The following is a 27,861-nucleotide window of genomic DNA, read 5'->3' as shown; positions in this document are numbered from 1 at the left end:
AAAAAAAGCTGTCAAAGACTAGTGAAGTAGTAAGAAATAAGATTCAGTCTACTCAGTCAAAAATGAAATTAATGTATGACAGAAATACAAAAGAAAGCTGTTTTCAGCATGGTGATAAAAGTTCTGGCTTTCTTGCCCACACCTCAAAAGTTTCTTCTGGATAAGGCTGAAGCTTATTTAAGACTGCACAATGTCTGGTTAATAATCAAACTGTTGAGGACATTAGCAAGTCTTGACCTGCAGTCAGCACAATTATGAATTTGATTTTTATTAGCAATGATCGTAGCTTTTGTTCTGCATCAAAATACAATTTCTCCCTTTTATGAAACCTAACAAAAATAACAATAGAGTATTTCAGAATTTAGATTTTTTATTTGAAACATTGCATCTTATCTCAGAGACCATTCTCCAAAAGTTATGATAGTAATGAAAACAATAGGCCCAAGTGGATATGGTTCCTTGCTGACATGAGCCTAATAGTCAAATTCAAGAGCAGCTGGTCAAGAAATATTAGTGGGATGCTTTCTTCCAATGCTGTTTGACTATGTGTTGTATAAAAACAAAAAACAAAAAAAATTGTTGAAGGTTTCTCTAGTTCATGTTATCTCTCTCCATACAAGATGGCAGATCAGCATCTGTCCAATATGGAAAAACCCCTGTACCAGCATACTTTTTGTCAATGCTGGTCAAACTCTTTTCAGCAGATTTATTTATATAATTAAAGCTAGGTAAATTTTCTACTTTTAATGGTGGATTGGCATCTTTTGTACAAATATGAAATTACTCCAAGTCTAGATGTGCCTGTCAAATGTGGTCAAATTTAGTAAAGTTGTTTTGAAAGGAAGCCATTTAAATTTAGTTTCATTAATGGTGGCCATATCTGATTGCAGATTGGCAACATTTTAAATCTGAAGGGTCTTCATGTCAGAATGCATTTGTTCAAAATTGCTCAAATTCTTTGCAGCAATTCATGGAGGACCTGTTTAATGGTTCTTCTATTTTTAGTAATGCCATCAATTTACAGAGTACTAAATGTTTTCATTGAAATCAAGGACTAATGGTGGCCATATTTAATAACAAATCAGTGTCTTTTGTACAAAAATCTGAAAGCCCCCTTTAGTGAATGTTTTTGGCTGAATTATCAATTTTGTTACAGGTTTCTGGGTAAATTTCAATGAATAATTTTTTTATTTTAGTAATGGTGGCCGTATCTGCCACAGTGAATCAGCATTTATATAAAAATGAAACGCCTTCATGCCAGGATGTCTTCTGTTAATTTTGGGCAAAATCTGCTCAGCAGTTTTGGCGAAGATGTTGAAAGTGTTTTCAACATTTAGTAAAGTCGAATTTCCATTTTTTTGTAACAGTGGCCATATTTGACGGTAAATTGGAATTTTTACAAACTTTAAATGTCTTCCTGACAGGACATTTTTCTCAAATTTGATCTGATGTCGGATTGGTATGAGAGGTACAAATCTGAAATTCCTTCATGACAGGACTCTGTGCAATTAAGGAGAAGTTTAAAATAGCAACTGCTGATGCACACACAACACGACACACAATGGATGCTGTGCCATTCCCTAATATTTAAATGCTAAAATGTAAAAGGTTTGTACAGAACAGATGGTGTGCTTCCTGTAAAACCGACCATGACATTATAAGATAAACACAATATATGTCAATTTTCATAAGCAAAACCTTCAATGTTTGGTACTAAAAGCATTAAAGATATTTATGTGCTTCATCAACCGACTGTTCTACATTACAAGAAATTTAGAGGAATCGTGTGTCTCACTTGCTCCCCTGTCTGAGAAAGGTACATTTTAACCTTAAAATGTCCTCGACAACACATGAGGATAAAATCGTGGTTAAGGGAGCATGAATATAAAAGGATAAATTGTCCAGAGTTTTCAATCCAAAAATGATACCTATCCCTTATAACCATAAAGAACAACTTTAACCAAATTTTTAACCAAGACTTCTAAATGACCTTGTCTTTGAGAGTGAGAAGAGTAGGACTGCATGAATTTTTAAAGATCAGTGCTTACTAACGAATGACAGCTATCACTCATATGGTTAGGTGCTTGGGTAAAACAGCATTTTAAATCACGCTGACATTGCTTACGGTCAGCAGGAGGGTAAGGGTGCATGGATTTGAACGGAAATTAATTTCTGATTCTACAGTTATACATTCCAGGTATAAAGCACCCTTCCACCCAATTTGTATAATATGCCATAGAGACTTTCTTTCTACAGACAAAACCAAACCCAATTTTGATGCCCAAAACATCCTCAAGTGAGTGATATATATGTCTTGCCAGTGAGACAGTAAGTGGACAAGCAGACTTGTCCAGGTAAACTGAATGCCAGTGAGAGAGTAAATGGACAAGTAGACTTGTCCAGGTAAACTGAATGCCAGTGAGAGAGTAAATGGACAAGTAGACTTGTCCAGGTAAACTGAATGCCAGTGAGACAGTAAATGGACAAGCAGACTTGTCCAGGTAAACTGAATTTTTTGTGTAAAATAAAGCTAGAGCTACGAAACATAGAAGCCTATCATCCTGAGATCTCATGGACGAGAAGACAAAACAATTTATGTGTTGTAGAGAAACACATACTTTTCTACTGTCAAACTTCAATATACTAAATGTAAAAACATCTTATAAAATTCTTTATCTTCGATTCCAAATCAACAAATATATTATTTTGTAGAGATACTAAGAATGAGCAATGGTATTAAATTGACTCGAATTCCATTGTATACTGTATGTGCTGTGTAAGGGATATAACAGAAGTCTGTCAAACCTGGTATAATGCCCATGTAACTGTATCACTATCACTTTTACATACAGTAATACCTCGAACATTCGCGAGGTTAGGTTCCAGAACCAGTCGCGGATCAGGAGGAATCGTGAATGTTTGGTACGAGTCACTAAAAATGCTAATAAATGCTTATTTCTAGGGTTTAAACCCTAAATATGACCCAAATCATGCTCCCAAAGCACTTTCATTTCATTTAAAAGTTAGCTTAATACATTACCCTTAAAAAGAGAAATAAATGGTTGACGTAAAAATAGAGTTCAGAATCGCCTAATGGGTATTTGCCACACTAGCGCATTTAAAGTACGGTACATGTATACTAATATTACCTCTATACTAATTCATTGGCTGCCGTTTTCTTTTGCACTCACAGTAAGATAAAACCAAGTAACGAATGGGACTGTAAACTTAATGACTGACGTTTTCTTTGTCATTGTCAGAAGGTAAACTAGGTAAACTTCATATGTCACAGAAGTCATATAACGAAGGTACAATTCAATAAAATAAAGAAAACATGTACGTAGAGGGTACCAATGAAAATTTCACGAATCCGTGAATTCGTGAATCCAGAAATGCGAATTCACGAGGTATTACTGTACTGTGGTTGTGAATTTGAAAAGAAGGGAAAAAAATTACATTTTTCTAGTAAGAGATTTTGTACAACAGAATAGCAAATTAAAAAAGCTAACATGTGAAAAAGAGGGAGCATAAACATATGGAATTATCCATAAATATGAGGTTTGTGGAATTATCCATCGATATGAGCTCTATTTCAACATCAGCAATGCAAAAATTTGTGTTAAATTTAACTTCAGGCATGTCCTCAACTGTTAAAATTATCTAACATTATGAAACTAATCAGAAACCATTTTTTAAAATAAAATATAGATTTAAAAGCTCCAAAAAGTAAAATTTCTAATTGGTTTCATTGCTCACAATACTTTTTACCTATCACAGATCACCAAAATGTAATATTGTGCAATGTAATAAAACACATCAGAATAAAAACTTTAACGTAAATTTGCTGGAATTACGTGTCAGCAGAAATTTATCAATCTGTACACAGAAAAGACAAGATCTGATATAATTTATGTATTGATTAAAATGTGAGAATTAACCAATTATTCAACATTATACAAATATCTTAAATGTTTATCAGAGTAGTTTCATTAATTCATTAATGCATCTTTGATTTGACAAACTATTGTCTCAGTATGACCATAAATGGATAAGATTACCAGACAAATTTAACCTGTTTATCAGATTTATATGACAAATTCACTGCATCATTTTGTTTGTTTTTTATTCAGAACTGACAATCAGAACAAAATACATCTTAAAAAAATGTATCTGACACATTGGTACCTTATTCATCCATATAAGATGAATCAAACTTGGTGATACCTGATGTATTCATATAAAAGAGGTTTGAGACAAACATTATGTACCTTTTACATTTGTGAAACATTAATCATACATCACCTTATACATTCATATAACATAAATTAGACTTGACAGTTGGCACCTTATACAGCCATATAACATGAATTACACTTGATAATTAATACCTTATACATGTATAACATGAATTATACTTGATAATTAATACCATATACACCCATATAACAGGAATTAGACCTGATAATTAATACCTGATGTAGCGTTATAAAATATGTGTCAAACTTGACGAATACCTCGTACATCTATGTAACGAAAATTAGACATGACAATCAGTACAGCCATATAACATGTACCAAATTGTGAACACAGCAGAGCTAGATGTGTAGTTGCATAATGACTGAACAGATCAGGGACTAGACGGTTTATTGTGTGTCAGGCTAACAGTGTGTTCCTTGCTCTGCTGGCAGAGTTCAAAACTAACGGATGTCTGTTAGTCTGCGACTAATAGTTTTCCTCACGGAGTAATAAATATGTTCCAATACAAGACCATCTAACTAATAAAAAAATGAATGCATGTAATTATTTTAAAGTTTGCTTTTCTTGTATTTTTTAATGAATTCCATAACAGAAATGTGGACAAATAACTTGCTATTTTCAGTTACTGAACTTGTTGTAACTTCCATATGTAAATCAAGATCACCCAGGCGCTTTATATTATGCATTATGAATGGTGTGCAAAGTGTTACTGTTGCACTGACCAGGATCATAGTTAAACAGAGAAAGCGAAGAGAACAAAGTGGCGATTTGTACAAGGTGTGGAAAATCCAGCCAAAAGGCTGAAGACTGATAATAACGAGGACAAAAGGAATACAACAAACAGTATGATAAAGAAAGTAGGAGCCAAACTTTTTTAGATAAGTGGAAATGCAGTCGGCCATGGCTTAACTTTAACCTTGAAGTAAATACAATGTTTTGCAGTGTCTGCAGAGAGCATTCAAAAACAGAGCATGGGAAAAAAGCTCATTTGTAGTTGGATGTTCCAATTTACAGTTGGAAACAATAGTATACCATGAAACCAAATAAAACATACATCAGAAATGCATGATCATGAGTCGAAAATTATCGAAACCCAAAGAACAGTCATCTACAAGTAAAATCATCATGATGCTGTACGAGAAGTTTTTGGAAGAATGTTTTGTTTAGGAATGTACACACCCTAGTAAAAGAAGACCACTGTATATGGAGGACTATTCAGTGAATTGAAAATGACAAAATCTGATTGGAGATGCAGGTTGCGCTGCAGTGTATTGAATGACTTGTTAATGATTCACTTTTTAAGTGAAGACATTGCTTATTATGATCCAGTGCCAGCTATATATTTATGTAACTCTTGTGGACCGAGACAAAGAAGACCACAGTAATCACATTAAAGAGGGTTCTCAAAACTCACTTATTTCGACTGCAAGTACAAACTTAAAGACCTAATAATGTTTCCTACCTTAAATATTCTCAGCATGTTTTTTAATGTTTCCTAATTTCATGATGTTTGTTTTTGTAATCATATCATTATATGTTTTCTATCTTATAGATGTTGTCTAATGTTGTAAAGCGCTTAGAGCTTCTAAAGTTTAGGCGTTATACAAAGTCCTCATTATTATTATTATTATATGGAGGACTATTCAGAATCGGATGGATTAGATTATGATTTGGGACAAACTGATGGCAAATCAATATAATTTATAATGTGTATAAATCTCTATTGTTGTGTTACAAACATGTATTTTGAGGACTAATGTGTCTTTTGTCCTGTTAGTCCGCTTGGCTAGTTAATAAAAAAGTTAGTTTCAAACCCTGTATGCTGGTATTATATTGTTCATTCTATGTCAGGCCAACATTGTGTCCTTTGCTATGCTGGCATTATATTTTTCATTCTATGTCAGGCCAATAGTGTGTCCTTTGCTATGCTGGCATTATATTGTTCATTCTATGTCAGGCTAACATGTTTTCCTTGCTATGCTGGTATTACATGGTTCATTTTATGTTTTGCTGACGATCTAGTCCCTGCTGTGTGAGCATTGTGTGATGGTAGATTAGACCTATAAGGATAAAACTCCTGACCTTGAGTTTAAACTTAAGATTTTGTTTTGACCAATCACAGATTATGTTACTTTTGGAAAGATTTTCATTCACAAATGATGCTACTTTTGAAAAGTTTTTTTTTGACCAATCGCAAATGATGTTAGTGGAAGGTCACTGTAATTGGATGATACAGAAAGTCTGAGTTTCATTAAGTTAAGGCCTAGTTCTACATTATAGGGATTTGGATACACATTACACAAAGGTAAGAACACATTTCTCATGCTGAAACATTTTAAAACTAATTAAATGTATAAAAACATGTTCATACTTTGCACAATAAAAGGTAGGAAATAAATATTAAAAACACATTTTAAAAGAAGTCCTAAATCAAACTTTCATCACGAAACATATGTAACAATCTTCGGCTTCTGTGCTGTGATGGACTCAGGTCCATGTTTCTGTCTAGCTCTTTTCAGAAAAGCATTTACCATTGACTTCACGACTTCATCAAAAAATATGTGTGAGATCTGTGAGTGGAGTGCAGACCGAAATTCAAAATCAACCTGAAACGAAAATACAATAAAATACAGTTAGTACAAATACAGATACAACGATGAACAGAACCATCACATCACTAATAAAGCATACATATCAATCGCTACAATGAAATAATGAGTTACTGATACGGCAAAATGTTCCAGATGATCTCTATAGTTTCATTATAAATATGTTATGTCTGTGATATACTTTTATTTCTGACATGCAAATTTGCATGGTTTAGGAAATAATATATTGTATCAGTACTTGAATTCACTGATCGGGAAGGGATTCTTCTTTTGAAACATGGAGATAATTACTTATAGATTGGAAAGGGTTTTACTATTTACGAAGAGAGATAATTACTTATTTTTGGGAAGGGATTTACTATTTACACAGCGAGTTAATCACTTATAGATTGGAAAGGGGATTTACTATTTACAAGCAAAGACAGTAACTTAATTCTGGGATAGGGTACTACTATTTGCACAGCAAATTAATTATTGATTGGGAACGGATTCTCCTGTTTACACAGAAAGATTATTTCTTTTTTTGGAAAGGGGTTCTACTATTTACACAAAGATAATTGCTTCCTTACTGGGAAGAGGTTCCACTATTTACAGTAAATTGTTTATTGATGGGGAAAGGATTCTAATGTTTACACAGAGAAATAATTACTTATGGACTGGAAAGGGGTTCAACTGTTTATACACACTGACAAATATTCATTGGCCTTTAATTTACAGTTTGTAGCAACCACAGAATACAAAAAACTTGGAAAAACAGAACTTACATACATGTATCATACAGTAAATAGATTCTGACCAAGCTTCCCAAATAATAACAAGCCACTATGGCTGTTCATTTCATAAAACTTTACAAATTATGGAAACCACTCCGGTGGCCTAAATAGTTACGAGTGTCTGTCTTGGATGCAGAAGGTCATGGATTTGAACCCTGGCCAAGTGATACCAAAGACTGATAAAACAGTACTAGCATCTGCCTCGCTTGGCCCTCAGCATTAAGAGGTTAGTGTTAGGACTGGTCGACCTGGTGTCAGGATAATGTGACTGGGTGGACATGATACCACAATGTTTGCGACATGATGCCCCAGTGCTAGACATCACTATAAGCTGTCACATTGCAGACAGCCTAGTGATATAGCTCAAATTGTTAAAGGTAGGTTAAAACACATACAAACACACAACAGATACTGAGAATTTACTAAGAGTTTAAAAAATATATTCATTTAAATTTGAAAGCTTTTCATTGGTGGAGCTATGACTTACAATGGAGCTTCAGGTCATTTACTTAACAAGTTTATATGATTTCCAGTCAATAAACATTCAAATCAAAGAATGAACAAATGTGTAAAGCACATTATTCTACTCCCATCTTTACCTGTCCAGGATTAATGAAAACACACATACACACCTATGAAAAAATCATAAGAAAATGAGATGCACATGGCTTGAATAGGTCATAAGAAAATGAGATGCACGTGGTTTGAATAGGTCATAAGAAAATGAGATGCACATGGTTTGAATAGGTCGTAAGAAAATGAGATGCACATGGCTTGAGGTCATAAGAAAATGAGATGCACATGGCTTGAATAGGTCATAAGAAAATGAGATGCACATGGTTTGAGGTCATAAGAAAATGAGATGCACATGGATTGAATAGGTCATAAGAAAATGAGATGCACATGGTTTGAATAGGTTGTAAGAAAATGAGATGCACATGGCTTGAGGTCATAAGAAAATGAGATGCACATGGTTTGAATAGGTCGTAAGAAAATGAGGGCAGACATGGCTTAACTAAGCTGAGAACATGGAGATGCAATGGTTATATTAGGTCATGAGAAATTAAAGGCTGAGTAGGTTATGAGAAATGATTGAGTAGGTTATGAGAAATTTAGGATGAGAAAGTAAGGGGTATGTTGAGTAGGTTATGAGAAATTAAGAGCTACATTGAGTAGGTTATGAGAAAACAAGGGCTACATTATTGAGTAGGTTATGATAAAACAAGGGCTACAATGATTATGTAGGTTATGATATCAACGGATACAGATTTTACACCATTATGAGGGGTCCCTGAGTGACCAAGTGGTCTAAAACGCTTTCCGTTATAGATCACTGCCATCTCACCTCTGTCTGCATGGGTTTGAGTCTTGGATTCAGCCAATGTGGTTACGTGAGAAAGACTGCCAATAGCTTCTCGTTGGTCGGTGGTTCTTTCCTGGGTTTTCCTGGGTTCTTCCTCCGCCATTAATACTGGCTGCCATGTACAGCCTATTGTGTGCTGAAAAATGGCGCTAAACCCTACAATAATGACAACAATATCATTATGACCAATTCAGCAGTAAAAACTGCAATAAAAAGAATACAACGCAAATCTATATGGATGCTTACTGAGAAATCCAGAGTACATGTTTGAGGGTTTACTGGTAGTCCTGGACTGAACCTCCATATTGTTAATAAATGGTTGAACAGCATTCCATCTGTACATTCAGACTGAAATGATAAACAAAAGAATTATTATCTTTCAGATTTAAATTTCATTCTCTAACTGTGCAACTTATTTTGCTTCTCTTTAATTACCACATTCATTCTTTGAAAATATAAAATGAAACAGAATCTTATTAATCTTATGTTGGACTTCCAACTGGCACCACTTTGATTTGGACTTCCAACTGGCACCACTTTCATTTTGAACTTTCAACTGACACCACTTTCATTTTGGACTTTCAACTGACACCTCTTTTATTTTGAATTTCAACTGACACCACTTCATTTTGGACTTCCAATTGACACCACTTTCATTTCGGACTTCCAAATGGCATCACTATCATTTTGGACTCCCAAGTGGCATAAAGTTTCATGGTATGTCTCTAATGAGTAAAGAAGGAGAAGTAATAATAATTGTGTGCTAAAAGACTGATGGATGGTGGACAGTAGGCCATCCCACAAACTCTTTGGTCCATGTCCAACAGAGTTTACAACAGTGCTGTTGGTGACTAAGCCCAAATGGTGGAAAAATATACAAAAATGCTGATAAAACAATAAAAAGGAAAAAGTCAACAATGCCTGAAGCAATTGTAAGTCAACAAACAATACCAACTTACTATATGTATGGATTATATTTTCAGATAAATCCAGTGGATTTTGATGGCATTCTGATAGGATATTACCTGCGTGACTTAAACCTTAAACTAAATAACATCCTATATATGGCAGCCACATTGCAGTGACAAGGGGAAGTAATTAGAATAGTAACTTGGAAGTGTTACTTCCTATAATTACAGTTTTAATCCTCTACTGTGTATACAAAGAGGAAAGACAAATTTCTATATGTCTTTCCATAGGTCTGGATTTGTGAGGCTGCATAAAAGTTAATTACTAACTCTGTCATTATTGGGTAATGTATTTATGTATTTGATGGAGAGAGAATACAGAGGCATGAAAGAACTGATGCAATTTTTGCTGACATCAAGAACATAATTTGGCAATAGTAAGAAATTATTTCTTCCATGTTTAATCCATGTACAGACTGTATCAGTTTTGTGTCACAACAAATTTCAGTGGTATTTTTTAAGCAATACTCAGGTGCAAAAAGGGGCAGTGTTTTTCTTGAAAGATCTTGAACATTCCAATTAGTATCAATGGATGGCAGACAACTTAAAATGTCAAATGAACAGCAGATGGCTGTAGAGTTTTATGAGAAAGGTGCAAGACAGAAAAAAATTGTAGAAATACTCAATGCTCAAAAGTCTACCATTTCGCAGTTCTAAAGGAAATTTTGATAATAGTGTTCGGAGATATTGCCAACATCTCAGAGTGGTGAAGCAAATCAAACAATGGAGTTAAAGAGAAATTGTAATACTACTGCCATTTACCTATGCATCCAGATATAAAAAAAAATTCTCTCTGCCTGGACAATTTATACACAACAGAAACTTTTCATTTGTCTGAATATCTTCTCTGGAAAGTTATCTTTGTTGTCAGAATTCTGCAACATGTATCCATAATGACAATGCATCCATAATCAGATTACATCCATGATGACAATACATTAATTATATTATTTCCATAATAGCAATGTGGTCTAAGGTTGACATTGCCCGAGGTGGGAGTGGGAGACAAGCGCCCCAATCCTCCAAAAAATGCCCCATACGGCTTACATCTCTGACTGCCTCTGTCAACTAAAATCCAGCTCCTGGCCTTCGCGAGTGGCTTAGATGTGAAGCCCGGCAGACCATGTTTTCTACTAACAGGAGAAGGGGTGAAGGCGGCCCACTGGCGCCTTAAAACCAGCTGCTTTGGGTAGATGGAACTCGTAAACCTTGGATGGTAGCTCAACTAGGAGAAGGAAAACTCTGATTCCAAACCTCTGCTGCCTTGTGGCTATACCCACTCGTGGGAAAGGCTAAGGGAGTAAACCCTGACAGAAAATCCGGAGATGGAGTCCCTAAGGCGGTCTGACATTGACTTCAATGTCATTCCGGCAACTCCTGCAACACCGTTGGTGCCAAGCTGTATCGGCATTCGTCGTTCCCTTGGGCACACCAGCTGCATGGAGAGGGGGGATCTGCTGCATGGACAACAGCTGATTCTCCATACCACCCTGCCCAGGCTTCATAGCTCCACTGGAGAGGACACTCCAGCGTCGTCGTACGGCATCAGCAGAACACGAGAAGTAGCAGTTTACCGGTTCTAAGTCAAAGCTCGATTGGCGTAGAGCTTGGTGCCAGGGGTTACTTCTGACGGTGGGAGAGATCATCAGGTCTCACTGGACAGCTACCGCCCGCCTCAAGCTGGGCAGCCCCCAGTCAGTAAGGTGCTGCCCGCCATGGCCTGCCTGCTTCACTGGGTGCATGGAGCTTAGAGAACCATCTTGACAAGTGGGTCACAAAACTCCGCACCAGGAAAGACTAAAAGAAGAAATAAGAAGACTCCAACTCTTCATTTTGCAACCTGGAACATCAGGACCATGTGTCCTGGATTGACCACTGACCTACAGCAGATCGACGATGCATGGAAGACTGACGTCATTGACAGAGAACTCTCCCGACTGAACATCGACATTGCCTGCCTCCAGGAGACCCGACTGGCTGACAGTGGCACAATGGGAAGCCAATTACACGTTCTTTTGGCAGGGGAAGCCCTCGGATGAACCTAGGCAGCATGGTGTAGGCTTTGCCATAAAGAACACGCTACTCGCCTTCACTGAACCTCCATCATCAGGTACTGAAAGAATCCTTGCCCTCCAGCTGTCAACATCCTTAGGCCCGGTCAACATCTTCAGCGTGTACGCCCCAACCCTCTGCTCCACCTACGAGGAGAAAGACAAGTTTTATGAGGTTCTGGATCAGGCAATATCCAGTATCCCCAACAATGAAAGCCTTTACTTATTAGGAGACTTCAATGCTAGAGTGGGAGCTGACCATGAGGCCTGGTCCACCTGTCTCGGCTCTTACGGATGGGGCAAGATCAACGAGAATGGTCATCGACTGCTGGAGATGTGCTGCTCCCACAGCCTATGTGTGACCAACACTTTCTTCAAATGCAAGGAGATCCACCAGGTGTCATGGAGACACCCATGTTCACGCCACTGGCACCAGCTAGACCTCGTCATCACCAGGCGTGCAGAACTGGCCAGTGTCCTGTTCACCCGCAGCTACCACAGTGCCAATTGTGACACGGACCATTCCCTAGTGGCCAGCAAGCTGCGAATATTACCCAAGAAGCTGCACCATTCTAAGAAGAAGGGTCACCCACGCATCAACACCTGCTGTGCAAGCAACCCAGAGAAAACACAGCAGTTCATCAGCAAACTGAAGGAAGCCCTCACCAAAGTGACACCTGATGACACCATTGACTCCAAGTGGTCCCATATCCATGTCTCTGTGTACAATTCAGCCATCACAGCTTACGGGAAGAGAGAGCGAAAGAATGTCGACTGGTATGAGGCAAACTGGGAGGAGATGGAGCCCGTGACTGAGGCAAAGAGGAAAGCCCTCCTGGCATACAAGGCTGCACCTAGCCCCAGAACAATACAAGCCCTCAGGACTGCAAGGAACAATGCCCAGAAGACTGCCCGCCGCTGTGCCAACACCTACTGGCTGAACCTTTGCAACAGTATACAGACAGCTGCTGACACAGGGGATACAAGAGGAATGTATGAGGGTATCAAAAAGGCGACAGGCCCCCCCCCCAGCTACAAGATCGCCCCCCTCAAGTCCAAGACGGGCGAAGTCATCACAGACCAGGGAAACAACTGCAGCGATGGGTTGAGCACTATCTCGAGCTATATGCAACCCAAAACAATGTCACTGGAACTGCCCTGGACGCCATTCCAGACCTGCCTGTCATGGAGGAGCTAGACACACAGTTCACCCTGGAAGAGCTCGGAAAAGCCATTGATTGCCTTGCCTGTGGGAAGGCTCCTGGAAGCGACGGCATTCCGCCTGAAGTCCTCAAGAGCAGAAAACCAGCACTGCTCCAGCCCCTACACACACTCCTCTGCCTTTGCTGGGAACAGGGATACATCCCACAGGACATGCGTGACGCCAACATCGTCACTTTGTACAAAAACAAAGGAGACCGTAGCGACTGCAACAATTATCGGGGCATCTCCCTCCTCAGCATCGTTGGAAAGGCTTTCGCCCGTGTTGCCTTGGCGCGCTTGCAGATCCTAGCCTCCCGCGTCTACCCAGAGTCCCAGTGTGGTTTTCGAGCTGGCAGGTCAACTGTAGACATGATCTTCTCACTACGTCAGCTGCAGGAGAAGTGTCGCGAGCAGCAGATGCCCCTCTACATTGCCTTCATAGACCTGACGAAGGCGTTTGACCTGGTTAGTCGGAGTGGACTCTTCAGACTCCTGCAGAAGATTGGCTGCCCCCCATGTCTGCTTGCTGTCATCATGTCGTTCCATGAGAACATACACAGCACAGTGTGCTTCAATGGCGCAACATCTGAAGCATTCCCAGTCATCAGCGGGGTCAAACAAGGCTGTGTCCTTGCGCCGACGCTCTTTGCCATCTTCTTCTCCATGCTCCTCCAATACGCATTCAAGGACTGCAGCGTGGGAGTGTACATCCATACCAGGGCTGACGGCAAGCTGTTCAACATCGCCCGTCTCCGTGCTAAGACTAAAGTCACAGAGGTACTCATCCGCGAATTGCTCTTCGCCGACGATGCAGCCTTGACATCACACACGGAAGATGGACTGCAGCAGCTGGTATGCCGCCTCTTCCATGCTTGTAAGGAATTTGGACTGACCATCAGTTTGAAGAAAACGAACGTCATGGCGCAGGACGCAGACTCCCCTCCCTCTGTCACCATCGATGGGTACAACTTGGAAGTTGTCAAGAACTTCACATACCTCGGGTCTAACATCTCCAGCTCACTCTCCATTGATTCTGAGGTGAATAGCAGGATTGCCAAGGCAGCAGCAGTGATGGCCAGACTTAACTAGAGAGTCTGGAACAACCCCAACCTCACAGAGAAGACCAAACTGCGTGTCTACCAAGCCTGCGTACTCAGCTCACTTCTCTACAGCAGCGAAACATGGACCACCTATGCAAGACACGAGAGGAAACTCAACAGCTTCCACCTGAGATGTCTGCGGCGCATTCTGCACATCCAGTGGCAGGACAAAGTACCCAACAAAGAGGTTCTAGAACGCGCCAACATGAACAGCATGTTCTCCATTCTCAGCAAGAGGCGCCTTCGCTGGCTTGGCCATGTCAAAAGAATGGACCCAGGTCGCATTTCCAAGGACCTATTATATGGGGAGTTAGCAGAAGGTACACGACCAACTGGACGACCACATCTGCGCTACAGAGATGTTTGCAAGAAGGATATGAAGACGGCAAACATCAATGTCAACAACTGGGAGAGCTGTGCAAACAACCGTTCCAGCTGGCGCCTAGCTGTCAGGCAGGGAGTTCAAAACGCAGAGGAAGAGAGAAGAATAAAACAAGCTGAAAAGAGAGCTAGAAAGAAAGATAGACAAAAGCTTACTTTGGAGCTACGCCATCATCTCCCGTAGATGCACAGATGCCAAGAAGAATAACAATGCATCCATAATAACAATACATCCATAATAATAATAATAATAATAATAATAATGAGGACTTTGCATAGCGCCTAATCTTTAGAACCTCTAAGCACTTTACAACATTAGACAACACCTATAAGATAAAAAAACATATAATGATATGATTACAAAAACAAACACCATGAAATTAGAAAACATTAAAAAAAAACATGCTGAGAACATTTAAGGTAGGAAACATTATTAGGTCTTTAAGTTTGTTCTTGCAGTCGAAATAAGTGAGTTTTGAGAGCCCTCTTGAATGTGATCACTGTGTCTTTGTGTCTAAGTTCAGTGGGCAATTCATTCCACGTTGCTGGGCCCTGGTATGCAAAAGAATGCTGTCCATATGACTTTGGTTTCATAGTGGAAATAATGAGTATATGATTGTCAGAAGAGGAGTGTAAGTATCTTGCTGGTGTGTACACATGGGTGATGTTACATACCAGACTGAATGATTATGGCTTAAAAAAAACCCAACTAATTCAGAACATCCTGAAAGTATTAGCCTCCAACAGAAAAAGAAATTACTGCAAGCTGTGCAAAAATAAGATTTATCTCCTGGTTGAAAAATACTGGAAGTTTTCATATGAAAATTTGGTTGTCATTACTGTTGAAAAATTTATGTGTGGAGAACCACTTAATATATTTATAGGCCAAAGAACCTAGGACAAAAATATAATAAAGTCATTGTAGGTGCAATGTTTTGGGGCTTAATCACATCAAATGGAGTGCATACTCTGGTTGAAACGGAATTAATTATGTGTAGCAAGAAGTACATTACAGTCTCATTTTCATGCATGGCCCATTGTTGAAAAATTTCACTATTCAATATTTATCTTCAAGATTATATTACATATTGTCATACTTGCATGGTCTCAAGCTTGGAATCAGGAAAACAATACAGACAATCTTGAATTGCCATCACCTGATCACAGCCACCAGACCTCAACAAAATAAAAAGTATGTGGGATATATTTTTAAAATCTAACACAAAAGACCCCTGCATGCAAATAAAACTCTCCAAGCCATACTGAAGGGATATCCATCAGTACAGACCACATAGTATGCGGGACAGCCTGCCAGTAGCTTCTCGTGGGTCAGTGGTTCTTCCCTGGGTTTTCCAGGGTTCTTCCTCCACCAGTTATACTGGCCGCCATGTATAGCCTATCTTGTGCTGAAAAATGGCGTTAAACCCTAGAACAACAGCAACAACAGACCACATAAAAACCATATGTGCTTATTCCTTGCTGACTCCAACAAGTTATTGGAAGCCATGATACAAAATAATCAGAACCCCAGGAGTGCCACAATTCGTTTTCTGAAATATTTTATTTTGACACTGCACATTCGATATTCGTATTATGGATTTTGTCAACTCTGAGTTGCATAATTTTTTGTTGTTGTCCTTCAATGTAGACAGTGATGTGGGAAATTGTTTATTTCATAATGAATATGTCATGAATGATAGAAAATGCAGTTTGTTTACCCAAGTAATTACATAGAATTTTTAAGATTTAGTGAAATGTTCATTTTGTCTCTTTTAGTCTTCTAAGTTATTTTTATACTGCTGTATTCAATGACATGGAACTTTTAGCCTGGATGTGGCTGTTAGAGATCACAGGAAAAAATATTCAGTATTTGACCCTGACCTTGTTTATTTCAAACCATGACCAAAGGTTAATATGTGTTTGTTTCCTGCTATGACTTCATATATACAGTTTGTTCTGTAATAGTTGAAAAATGTAACTGTAATTGAAATATTTCTACATGCAACTTTATACACCTTCATAAACCTGGGGTGGGGATAGGGACTTTAGACACCTTCATATACCTGGGGTGGGGATAGGGACTTTAGAAACCTTCATAAACCTGGGGTGTGGAAATGGCCTTTAGACACCTTCATAAACCTGGGTTAGGGATAGGGACTTTAGACACCTTCATAAGCCTGAGGTGGGGATAGGGACTTTAGACACCTTCATAAACCTGGGGTGGGGATAGGGGCACATTCAAGTGAAAAGTAATATCCTTTCACAAATGGTAACCATATGACTAAGAACAAATACAATGTTTGATGAACTTCCACCCATCAGTTGAGGGGTAAAAAGGATAACAGACAGATGGATAGACAGACAGGATTGACAGACTAATGAAATGCATCCCAATATTCCCATTCTATTAAAGAGCATAACAGACAGATGGATAGACAGACAGATGTATTGACAGACTAATGAAATGTATCACATCATTCCCATTCTATTAGAGAGGATAACAGACAGATGGATTGACAGACTATTTAATGTATCACAGAAACCACATACTATTAAAATGTTGGAAAATAACATATTACCTTCACCAGGTTTGGTCTATACAATGTCACAGCTGATGTGTATTTTTCTGAAATTGGTGGAAATCCTATTTCTAATTTACAAGTGAGAAAGCCAGGTCTCTTATTAGTTACTGCTGACTGTGTACACCAGGGAACAAATTCCTTGTAGTGCTCCACATCAGCTACAATGTCATACATCTGTTCCATTGAATACCTGCAAAAAACCAAAACAATTATTTTTGGCACATGTTTCCTTCTCAGATTTTTATTTAAATATCAAGATTATAAAGATTAGGGGTTATCAAGAATTTTTCTGGGATTCTTGTTCAATAAATGACATGGGATTATTAAGATTTTGTTGGGATTCTTGTCCAATAAATGACTTGGGATTATGAAGATTTTGTTGGAATTCTTGTGCAATAAATGACAAGGAATATCAAGATTTTGTTGGGATTCTTGTCCAATAATGACATGGGGTTTTAAAGATTCTGTTGGGATTTTTGTCCAATAAATGACATGGGGATATAAAGATTTTGTTGGGATTCTTGTCCAATAAATGACTAGGGATTATTAAGATTTTGTTGGGATTCTTGTCCAATAAATGATTTGGGGTTATAAAGATTCTGTTGGTATTCTTGTCTAATATACTAAGTATCAGATAAAGCAAATTCTAACTCTGATTTATCACTGACAATGTTTATACAATTCAATTATCGACAAAGACCAATCTAACCTAAAACACCAGATGCTGCATACACACATTCCACAAAACACAAGCTGACTTTGGTTAAGTTATTATAAACTATTAACTAGGATCTTATTCAAGTGGAAAAGAGGAACTGAATAACAGCCAGGAGTACGCGCAATTAAAATTGCTTGAAACTTAGGTAAATAATGCCACATACCAAAAAATAATTGCCACGATCCTAGTAGAACATTAAGGATGAGGAAATTCTTCATTCCTTTCCCAAAGAAAAATTATCCTAAGTATATAAAACCTGAAAAGCATATAATGATTTGAATCCGAAAGGTTTATAAAAAAAATGTGTTCATCTGAATTTTCAACTTCAAATTATTACAGGAAATGTATACATCTGAAATTTTGATTTCCATAATATTACAGGAAATTCAGACATCTGATTTCCATATTATTACATGAAATACATCTGCAGAGATAAAAAAATATAAAATTCATCATCTTGAAGATTTTATTTAACTGCATCAGGGGTTGTCTATAAAATGTCCAACTTTACCCAACTTAAAAATCAAACCCGCATGCAAGTCATGATATTGTTTCCCACCCACCCCCAACTGGCTATCTTTTACACGCCTTCACATCCGTGACAGGGATGAAAACAATCTTTGACAAGTTCATTGTTTAGAGTCAGCTGAGCAAGCTCATAAGCTGCCTGAGGAAAGGTTAAGACCTAAAAGTCAGTGAATCCCCAATACTTACACATGTTATGACAGAAATGTAACAGTTACTGAATTAAAACATGAATATTTATTCCTTATTTGTTAAAACTGGCAATAAATAGTAAATATTCACCTCATCACATCTGCACAATAAAGTATGTGACTGACCTTGACATGAACTAAACAATGGAAGTGACAAAAGATGAATGAAAAAATTGTGGCCAGTTATGGAATAAAAGACTGGTACATATAAACACTAAATAAAGGTACTGATATACTACATGCTGTGGTGAGATCACAGGGCATAAATCTGTGCACAACATAAAGAATTAAACACTGAACATGACACCTTTCCGCCTCTATACAAACTGAACATGACACCTTTCCATCTCTCTCACAATGTTTTTTACTAATTGCCCACAGGCAAGTCTATTAGAAACTTGTACAGTGCTATCAATTTGTCCTTTTTCTGATCTGACCTGTTCTTATGTTTCAAAAATCCCTCTCCTGTTAACATTTTTCTGTCATATAACATCCATGAGTCACATTGATAAAGCCCGTTTAGCTTAACATTTGGCAAAAAAATCTTTAAAGGTACAGACTGGTCCCCTAACTAAATGTATATCCAAATATAATGAATCTACGAGACAAGATTTCAACTTGAAGAAACCCATCTATTTTCTTGGAAATGTGTCATATACAGTTACTATAAATAGGAATAAGGAAAGTACAATGACGTTTATGATGGATAAATATACTATTAGTGTGCCATATTTTTTTAAGGGAAACTGACACGGGATGAGTGTGATATTTTTAAGGAAAACTGACTCAGGATTAGTGTGCCATATTTTAGTCTTTTAAGGGAAATCGATTCAGGATTAATGTGCTGTCTTTAAATGGAAATTGACATAGGATTAGAGTACCATCTTTAAAGGAAAATCGATATAGGATTAGTGTGCCATCGTTAAAGGAAATCGACATAGGATTTGTGTGCCATCTTTAATGGGAAATTGACATAGGATTAGTGTGCCATCGTTAAAGGAAATCAACATAGGATTAGTGTGCCATCTTTAAAGGGAAATCGACACAGGATTAATGTGCCATCTTTAAAGGGAAATCAACACAGGATTAATGTGCCATCTTTAAAGGAAATCAACATAGGATTAGTGTGCCATCTTTAAAGGGAAATCAACGCAGGATTAATGTGCCATCTTTAAAGGAAATCAACATAGGATTAGTGTGCCATCTTTAAAGGGAAATCGACATAGGATTAGTGTGCTGTCTTTAAAGGGAAACTGACATAGGATTAGTGTGCCATCTTTAAAGGGAAATCGACACAGGATTAGCATGCCATCTTTTAAGAGACACTGACTCAGGATTAGAGTGCCATCTCTAACTGGGAAACTGACTTGGGATTATTAGTTTGCTGTTTTTAAAGGGAAAATTACTCAGATTTAAGTACGGTCTTTTAAGGAAAACTGACACAAAATTAGAGGATGTCTGCTTAAATAAATATTGTGCACTTACCCAAGAATCCTTCTTTCCGAATACTGTTTCCTCTTACCAGAAGAGGAGAGTGGGGATGGAAAACTCGGAAGATTAAACAAAGTGCGACAAGATACATGTTGTGACTGGACTTGTGCTTGTAAGCACGTGTTATGTCCAAGAGGCAATACACAAATACAGCTTGACCTGAAAATAAATGAACAATCCTTATTGATAACATACACATGCAGTTTATAACACTGGAACCATCCTAAGGTACTGATGTAAAACATTCCTTACTGGTAACATACAAGGGCAGTTATAACACTGGAACCATGCTAATGTACTGATATATAACATTCCTCACTGATAACATACAAGGACAGTTTATAACATTTGAACCATGCCAATGTACTGATGGTAGTGAGACCATATGGGAAATATGATAACAAGGTTAAGTTATAACTGGTGAAGTACAATGTATGCAAATCTATATTATTCACCCAATATAACCTGGATGCAAGCTTTTAACTCTTGCTGCATATAGGCACATTTTTTATACAAGTATTTAGGAACCACTGTAGACAGGGCTTAGAAAAACCACTTTTCCTGAGCAGATAAAAATGGCTGTGCTGAGGAAGACTGCACAACTTACTTATCTCTGGGTCAAACAGGTGTAGATTCACACCCTTGAGAATAACTCAGCATTTTTTACCCTTAAAAAATGCCCAAGTTTAATATGTGTACTGCTCAAAATCTTGAGTGCATCAATTATCCATTACTTTTGCCTACTTGTCCATAACATCTTGCAAGGAAACTGCCTGTCCTTTTTACACAGATACAAAACACAAATTTGATACTAACATGGAACCAGGTTATGAAAATATGCCAGGAGTGACAACAGAGTTTTAAACCACATTCATGAATAGCCAATTATATAAATATATAAAAAGACAAAAGATTTTTATAATAAATCCAGAAATTGCTGTTTCATGCCAAACCCTCATTTTCTTAATGTGTTAATAATAATAATAATAATAATAATGATAATAATAATAACGCTTTATTTATAGAGGGTGACTCATTAGTCGACGAGTCATTGTTCTGGCTAAGAATGACACTGTTTTGTATCTGGGTATCACTGTAATGTGGAAAAGTGTTCCTTCCTTTCAATAAGATCTCTTTATCAGTTTCACTTGTGAAAAGTCAAAAGCCACAAAATGTTAACATCTTGTAGGGGTTTTGGCCTAGTCCAGCCTTGTTATGCTTACCCTAGGTCACTGGAACTATCAAGACCGCACAGTTTTATTGATATATTATCAAAACAAATGAAGGCATCATCAGATTTTTCTATAAGTATGTAAGAACGTTTCACAGGAAAAACATTTCTAAGTTACATTAAAAAGAAATATTTCAAGTGCCTTTGCACTTCCTGTAAATCTTTAAAAGCTCCAACTGTAATTAATTTATAAAGCACACAATCTTGAGCAGTTGCAGAAACTGGCAGAGATACTTGGAATTTTTCTTACAAATGTATGTTAGTGAAATTTTTCATGTGGAAAGTAATTACAAAACTAACTGAAGAAGGAGTAGTGATAACATAATTTTCAAGATGGCTGCCATAATGGCTGTCAGACTAGAGTTATGTATATTTAATTAATATTGTGTGCTTAACTTTTGTCTATGATTTTAATTTGTAAACAACGTTTTACACAGACAACTTTTGTCCATGTTTGTAAGTTGTAAATAAAGTATTTATGTAGTATCTGAGTTCAAGGTCAGGCTTGTTTAAATTTAGACAAGTATTTAACTTTGGATTGTTCTGTATTCTTTTGTAAAGTGAAAATGTGTATGCCTAAATATGAATCTGATAAACAAATAACTCATTCCTGTTCTGTATCAATGATTAGTTTGCAGTTGTGTTTTTGACATCAGATATAATTCGAGAAGAATTATTTATTTAAAACATTCAATGGAATTACAAAAGTGCTCATGGTTTTTGGAATAATAAATTACTTTGAGTCTTTGAACTCATCCAAAGACACTCTGTAATATCAGGAAATTCAAGACTATTGGAAAACATTGGGAACATTCTAAATTTTTGGACTTGTGATATGACATTTAGGATTATTTGTAATTTAATTCGCAATATTAAAAGTATCTCTTAAATTTTCACTTTGTATTGTAGTGAAATAAATTGCTTGTTATTTTACTTAAAATGTTGGTTTCACTTTTTTTTGTTACAGATTTTTACGAGTCCATTTTCATTTAGGTCCAACTAGACATAAGAAATCTTCTGGTGAATACCTCATGCCAATATGATTTTCTGTTGAGGAAGAGTAATAACATTTTTAAGATGGTTGCCTTGGCCAAAACTGGCCATACTGGATGGACCAAAACTATCTCATCACTTTCATCAACACTAACTAACTTCAACCTATTCTGACATTCCTCTGCTACAATCGCATTTCAAACTTTCTGAAATCTATGACAACTGAAGTCTAAAATGCATCCACTTGCTTTTGGCAGAATTTGATTCCATCTGAAAAAAGACAGAGTATGTATAGTCCGACTAAAGCAATTAGACTTTAAAATGTACAACAGTGTCAATGCATGTATAGGCTGCCATACGTTTAAGAGATTCCTGAAAATTTGGCCTCTTGTTTCCTAGTCAACTGACTGGGGAATGTGCTACACAATGCTGTGCTGGCAGTAAGACATCACACATCCACATCATAAATATCCGGGTTTGGGACGTCTTACATTATAGGACTAGACTGACATATTACACTGCTGGACTAGGCTAATGTTTTACATGATGGGTTTGGAATGAACCATGCGGACACTGAGCCAGACTAGGCTGATGTCATGAATGCCCCATACTGGAATTCTGCTGCACCTCCTTCATGAACACAAAGGCAAGCCACTTTGCATTACATAGTAATGTACACAAGGACAAGCCACTTTCCATTGGCCATATGCTCTAAGGGAAGCCACCCTGCATTACATAATTATGTACACAACAAGAAGCCACTTTGCATTACTATTCATGTACACAAGGACAAGCCACTTTGCATTACTATTCATGTACACACTGGACAAGCCACTTTGTATTAGTCATGTCCACAAACGCAAGCCACTGCATTACAATTCATGTATACAAGGACAAGCTAAATTGCATTTACATACTTATGTACACAAGTTCAAGCCACTTTGCATTACTATTAATGTACACATTGGACAAGCCACTTTGTATTAGTCCTGTACACAAATGCAAGCAATTGCATTACAATTCATGTATACAAGGACAAACTAAATTGCATTTACATACTTATGCACATAAGTTCAAGCCACTTTGCATTACTATTCATGTACACATTGGACAAGCCACTTTGTATTAGTCATGTACACAAATGCAAGCCACTGCATTACAATTCATGTATATAAGGACAAGCTAAATTGCATTTACATACTTATGTACACAAGTTCAAGCCAATTTACATTACTATTCATGTACACAAGGACAAGCCACTTTGCATTAGTCATGTACACAAAGACAAGCCAATTTGCATTACACATTCATGTACACAAGGACAAGCCACTTTGCATTAGTCATGTACACAAAGGCAAACCACTCTGCATTACACATTCTTTTACACACGAGCAAGGCACTTTGCATTACATCAGAAGTCTTGGAAATGCTTAATCTGGCATATTTGGATGCCATTTTTTATATATCTGGGATGCAGAAAATCATGTACGCAGGAGTCCTCTGTATGCACGCAATAGCTGGGTGGCAAGTTCAAAGGCTTGCCAGTCCTGCATCAGCTACCTGCTGAGTGTGAAAATGTGATGATCAATTGATCATTTTAGCTGTGCTGATATTTACAATGGCGAATTTGGTGGCTTAAAGACCCCTGATTTACTTTGCGTATCTTCTTAGCAAATGATGGGATATCAATGTTTCCAGAATTATTCTGTGGATTCCCATTGGTTGCGTGAGGTCATGTGAATATAGTTTAACAAAAATCAATAGTGTATGTTGTCACCTGGAGTCTATTGCGAACTACAGTTGCAATATTAGGTGTCTATAAGGAGAAAATTAAGCATTCAGTTTCATTCCAATTTCTGTAGTTATTTACACTTTTTGTGTTCCGAATGTAAGTCTACAGACATGTCTCATATTGTACTTAGATATTTTTCAAGACAAAAAACATTTATTTGGTCTGTTCAGTGGTGACAGAATGTGCTCATTATTTGGACTCTAAAATTATTCTGGAACTGTTATAAATTATTTGAAAGAATTCTGGACAATGCCATCTTGACATCATGATTTTTGGAGGACCAGTACATTTCTGATAACGAAAATCAAAAGAACTTTTCATTTGTTTAGGACTTTCACTGACCTTTATAAGGACTAATTTCGAGTCACATCATTATACTATGATTATCATATTTTTTTATTTATTACTTTAATAATTAAACTGTTCAATTAGTTTTACAAAACTTGCTGGTTTTGCTTCTTTTCTGTAACTTATGTTTATAAAGTTGCAACACCTGCAAAAAGAGAAACAACTGATATAGGTATTCATTCAGTACTCAGTGAAAAAATATGTTAGGAAAAGTGCATTGTTAACATCAACAAACTTTCTGAACTAATTAGAGTATTTCAACCACATGAACATGAAATGCTTTTCCTGTTGTTGAGATCAGCAAAAGCGAGTCTGTGCATTAATGTTGATGAACTATCCAATTAACTGTCAGTTTAAATCTGATACTGTGGAACCTTACACCAAGTCAAGAAAAGTAGGGGCCGACATGTTGTACAAAACCCCCACGTATAACACTTAAAACAAACAAATGTAACAGGAAACTAAATGCAAATTCATTGTACAGTAAAGAACATGCATATGGCATAAACCCAACAGCATAATATTAAACATTAGGCATGATTGTGATGTCTGACACATTCATTTGTTTTACTTTTACAGGTTAGAACCCCCATCCCTTGATTCAAGGACGGATACTCCAAATTTATTTGGTAACGAACCCCTGTGACATGACCCATGTGACTTGTACTGTATTGAATGTTTTGCCTTGTTATACCCTATGCAAAATATGGACCTTTTTGACTTCACTTATGTACTTTAGTTATTTTATGAATTTTTATATTAGGCAGGTGTATGCGGCATTAAATTTGTGCATAAAAAGTGTCACTTGCACCCTATAGGAATAATGAAATTGAGAAATAATTATATTTGAAACAAATGTAAATATCGTATTTAAATTTAACTTAATATTTTACAAAGTCCGAATTAGCCCGAAATATAGTCCGAATTAGCCCGAAATATGGTCCGAATTAGCCTGCACCTGCACCTGCAACAAGTGACTGAACTTAAAGGGACCTTAATTCTATTTATATAACCTTGGGTAAAGTTCACCGACACTGATGGCCTACCACGGTCTGATGTACCACATAATGTTAACTTCTTCAACGAATTTTGAAATACACACACTGTTTCTATCGTTACCTGTTGAGTTCTTTTAAGTTAATCAAATGGCGTGAAGAGCGAAAATGCTGGATACTTTGTATTACACATCTTGCCATTTTAGACTTCAATTTACCAAGGTCAAGGTCGCCCTCGTTGTTAGGTGTGGAAACGGACCAACACACGGAGAAAATGACCGAAATTGACCGACCGTAAATCTTACGCACTCCAATATGGTTTGACACTCTAAAATTTAAAGAGTGACAGCTAGTAACTTGTACCAGCTGTAGGAGGCTTGGCATTGGATAATTTCGTTTTTTAACACCATTTTATTTAACAGATCATACAATGAACCTAGCTATAGGACTATACACTGATCTCAGTTTTGCCCAACTTAACTAAAGTAATTGAACGACACGTGTCGAATCATGAATATAGGTAGTTGTATTGATATAGAATACTTCACGATGAACAACAAGGTTCTAGAGAAAAACATTTATGTTATAGGACCCTTCTTAACCTTATGTGTAGCTGGAATAAACGCATCGATAAAATAGTATGTCAGGTACAGTCGATGTACAACAAAAGCAACAGGGGGGGCGAATCGGACATTTTGTCCAAACGTCATTTGGCTTAATTGTTACTTTCTGCACTCAGCGGATCCGGTGTCGTCAGCGCCTGGTAAAAAAAAAAACGACGTCGTCGTCGTTGTCATCGTCGAGGGGCCAAATCGACAATTGTCCGGACGTCATTTGGTTTAATTAATGCCTTCTGCGCGCCGATCCCAGCGTCGTCAGCGTCCGGTAAAAAAGCGCGACGACCGCGTCGATGTCATCGCCCCCCCTGCTGCTATGATCTTACAAACAGAGTGATCACTAACTCCTCCTCTTGTAGGTCAATTAGGTTATTTGACTGATCGGTAATTCTAAAATTAATTCTCGTTAAAAACCGATCATGGCATCGCATATAGACCGGATTAATTGGACTCTCAACGATTAAAAATCCCGGAGGGGCTGTTGGTGAAAACGAATAAAGGATATACCCCTGTTGAGCCTGATTTGATTGCTTGGTATCCACCTGGTAACTCCCTTCGATAACATCACACACTAGATTAATCGCTATCACCGATGCGATATTTACGTTGTACGGGGCAATATGCCTACCATCATCTCCGTTATCGTGTCTGAGGATATGAGTTGATGGACCGAGAAAATCATTAAGAGATTTTCTTAGTTCTGGCGCATTGTATCCTGGAACCTTTAAATCGGGTAAATCGGCTTCTGTGATATTAAACTCGGTTAGGAATTTTTGTTTATTATCATCGCTGTTAGCGGATATTGTCTCAACGATTCGTTTATTAATATATTCCATGTCTGATATAAGTTGATTTAACACCTCAACGTGTTTTCGTTCTTTTGTTTCCCGTAGCTGTTCTAGTTGTAATTGGTAATAATGATTAATCTCGGCAAACATATCAGTGATATTCTTTAAACTAATTACGAATGTGGCGCGCAATTCAGGAGTTTCCCCATGCTGAAAATACCATTGCATGTTATTCCTGTCTTGAAATGCAAATATACTGGGTAATAACGCGTTTTTCATAATAGACAATTTATCTCGATAACTGGGATTAATCTCATGATACGATTGCTTGTCCGCGGGGATTTCATGAGGTGGATTCTTAGGCCATCCTAGTATGGTTCTTATTGAACTGTTATAGATATCAACCATATACCCCGGTGTGCTTATTTCAATCGTCGACGATAACGTCGGTTCATGAACCGTAATAGCGATTTTTGATTCCTTTCCTGTGATCGATTTTATCCTGCGCTGAAATTCTCCATTGATTTGTTCTATTTGGTATGACCCAGTTGGTATTGTAACCTCCTTCCAGTCCGGGGTTCCATCGGGTTTATTTGTCCGTGCAAAAACCAGCGAGTTATTAGGTTGTTGTCCGTTAAATGCGTTCGCTCGAATATTAGGCCAACTGTGATATATTCGCAATTTTTCCAGCGCAATTTCCTTCACTGGAACCGGCGATGGGAAGTTCACACTGAATTCGGGTTTCGTTGACGTTATCGATATCATATTTGTTTGTACCGGAGTGGTGTTCTCCGCGATCCGTTGAAGCAACTGAAACCCTTCGGGGTTCAGCGACATTATTATTATTTGTTGTGTTTAATATTAATAACCAGAGCCCATTGAAGT

The 27,861-nt window shown here is 37.5% G+C and overlaps 1 protein-coding gene across 1 annotated transcript; it reads right to left on the bottom strand.

Annotated features, from left to right (window-relative positions):
• Positions 1–352: 352 nt before the first annotated feature.
• LOC149776644 (coenzyme Q-binding protein COQ10 homolog B, mitochondrial-like) lies at positions 353–25,797 on the bottom strand. The gene is made up of 5 exons (XM_089941158.1): positions 25,696–25,797; positions 20,207–20,371; positions 17,285–17,477; positions 9,249–9,350; positions 353–6,863 (listed from the first exon to the last, which is right to left on the bottom strand). The coding sequence occupies exons 1-5, from the start codon at positions 25,770–25,772 to the stop codon at positions 6,699–6,701; spliced, it is 702 nt and encodes a 233-aa protein (XP_089797284.1). The 5' UTR covers positions 25,773–25,797; the 3' UTR covers positions 353–6,698.
• Positions 25,798–27,861: the final 2,064 nt, after the last annotated feature.

Source organism: Sinohyriopsis cumingii, chromosome 18, assembly GCF_028554795.1.
Source record: "Sinohyriopsis cumingii isolate HCF-2022 chromosome 18, ASM2855479v2, whole genome shotgun sequence".
Taxonomy (NCBI): Eukaryota; Metazoa; Mollusca; class Bivalvia; order Unionida; family Unionidae; genus Sinohyriopsis; species Sinohyriopsis cumingii.
The sequence above is the reverse complement of the archived record's forward strand: the minus strand, read 5'-3'. Positions and strand labels throughout refer to the sequence as shown.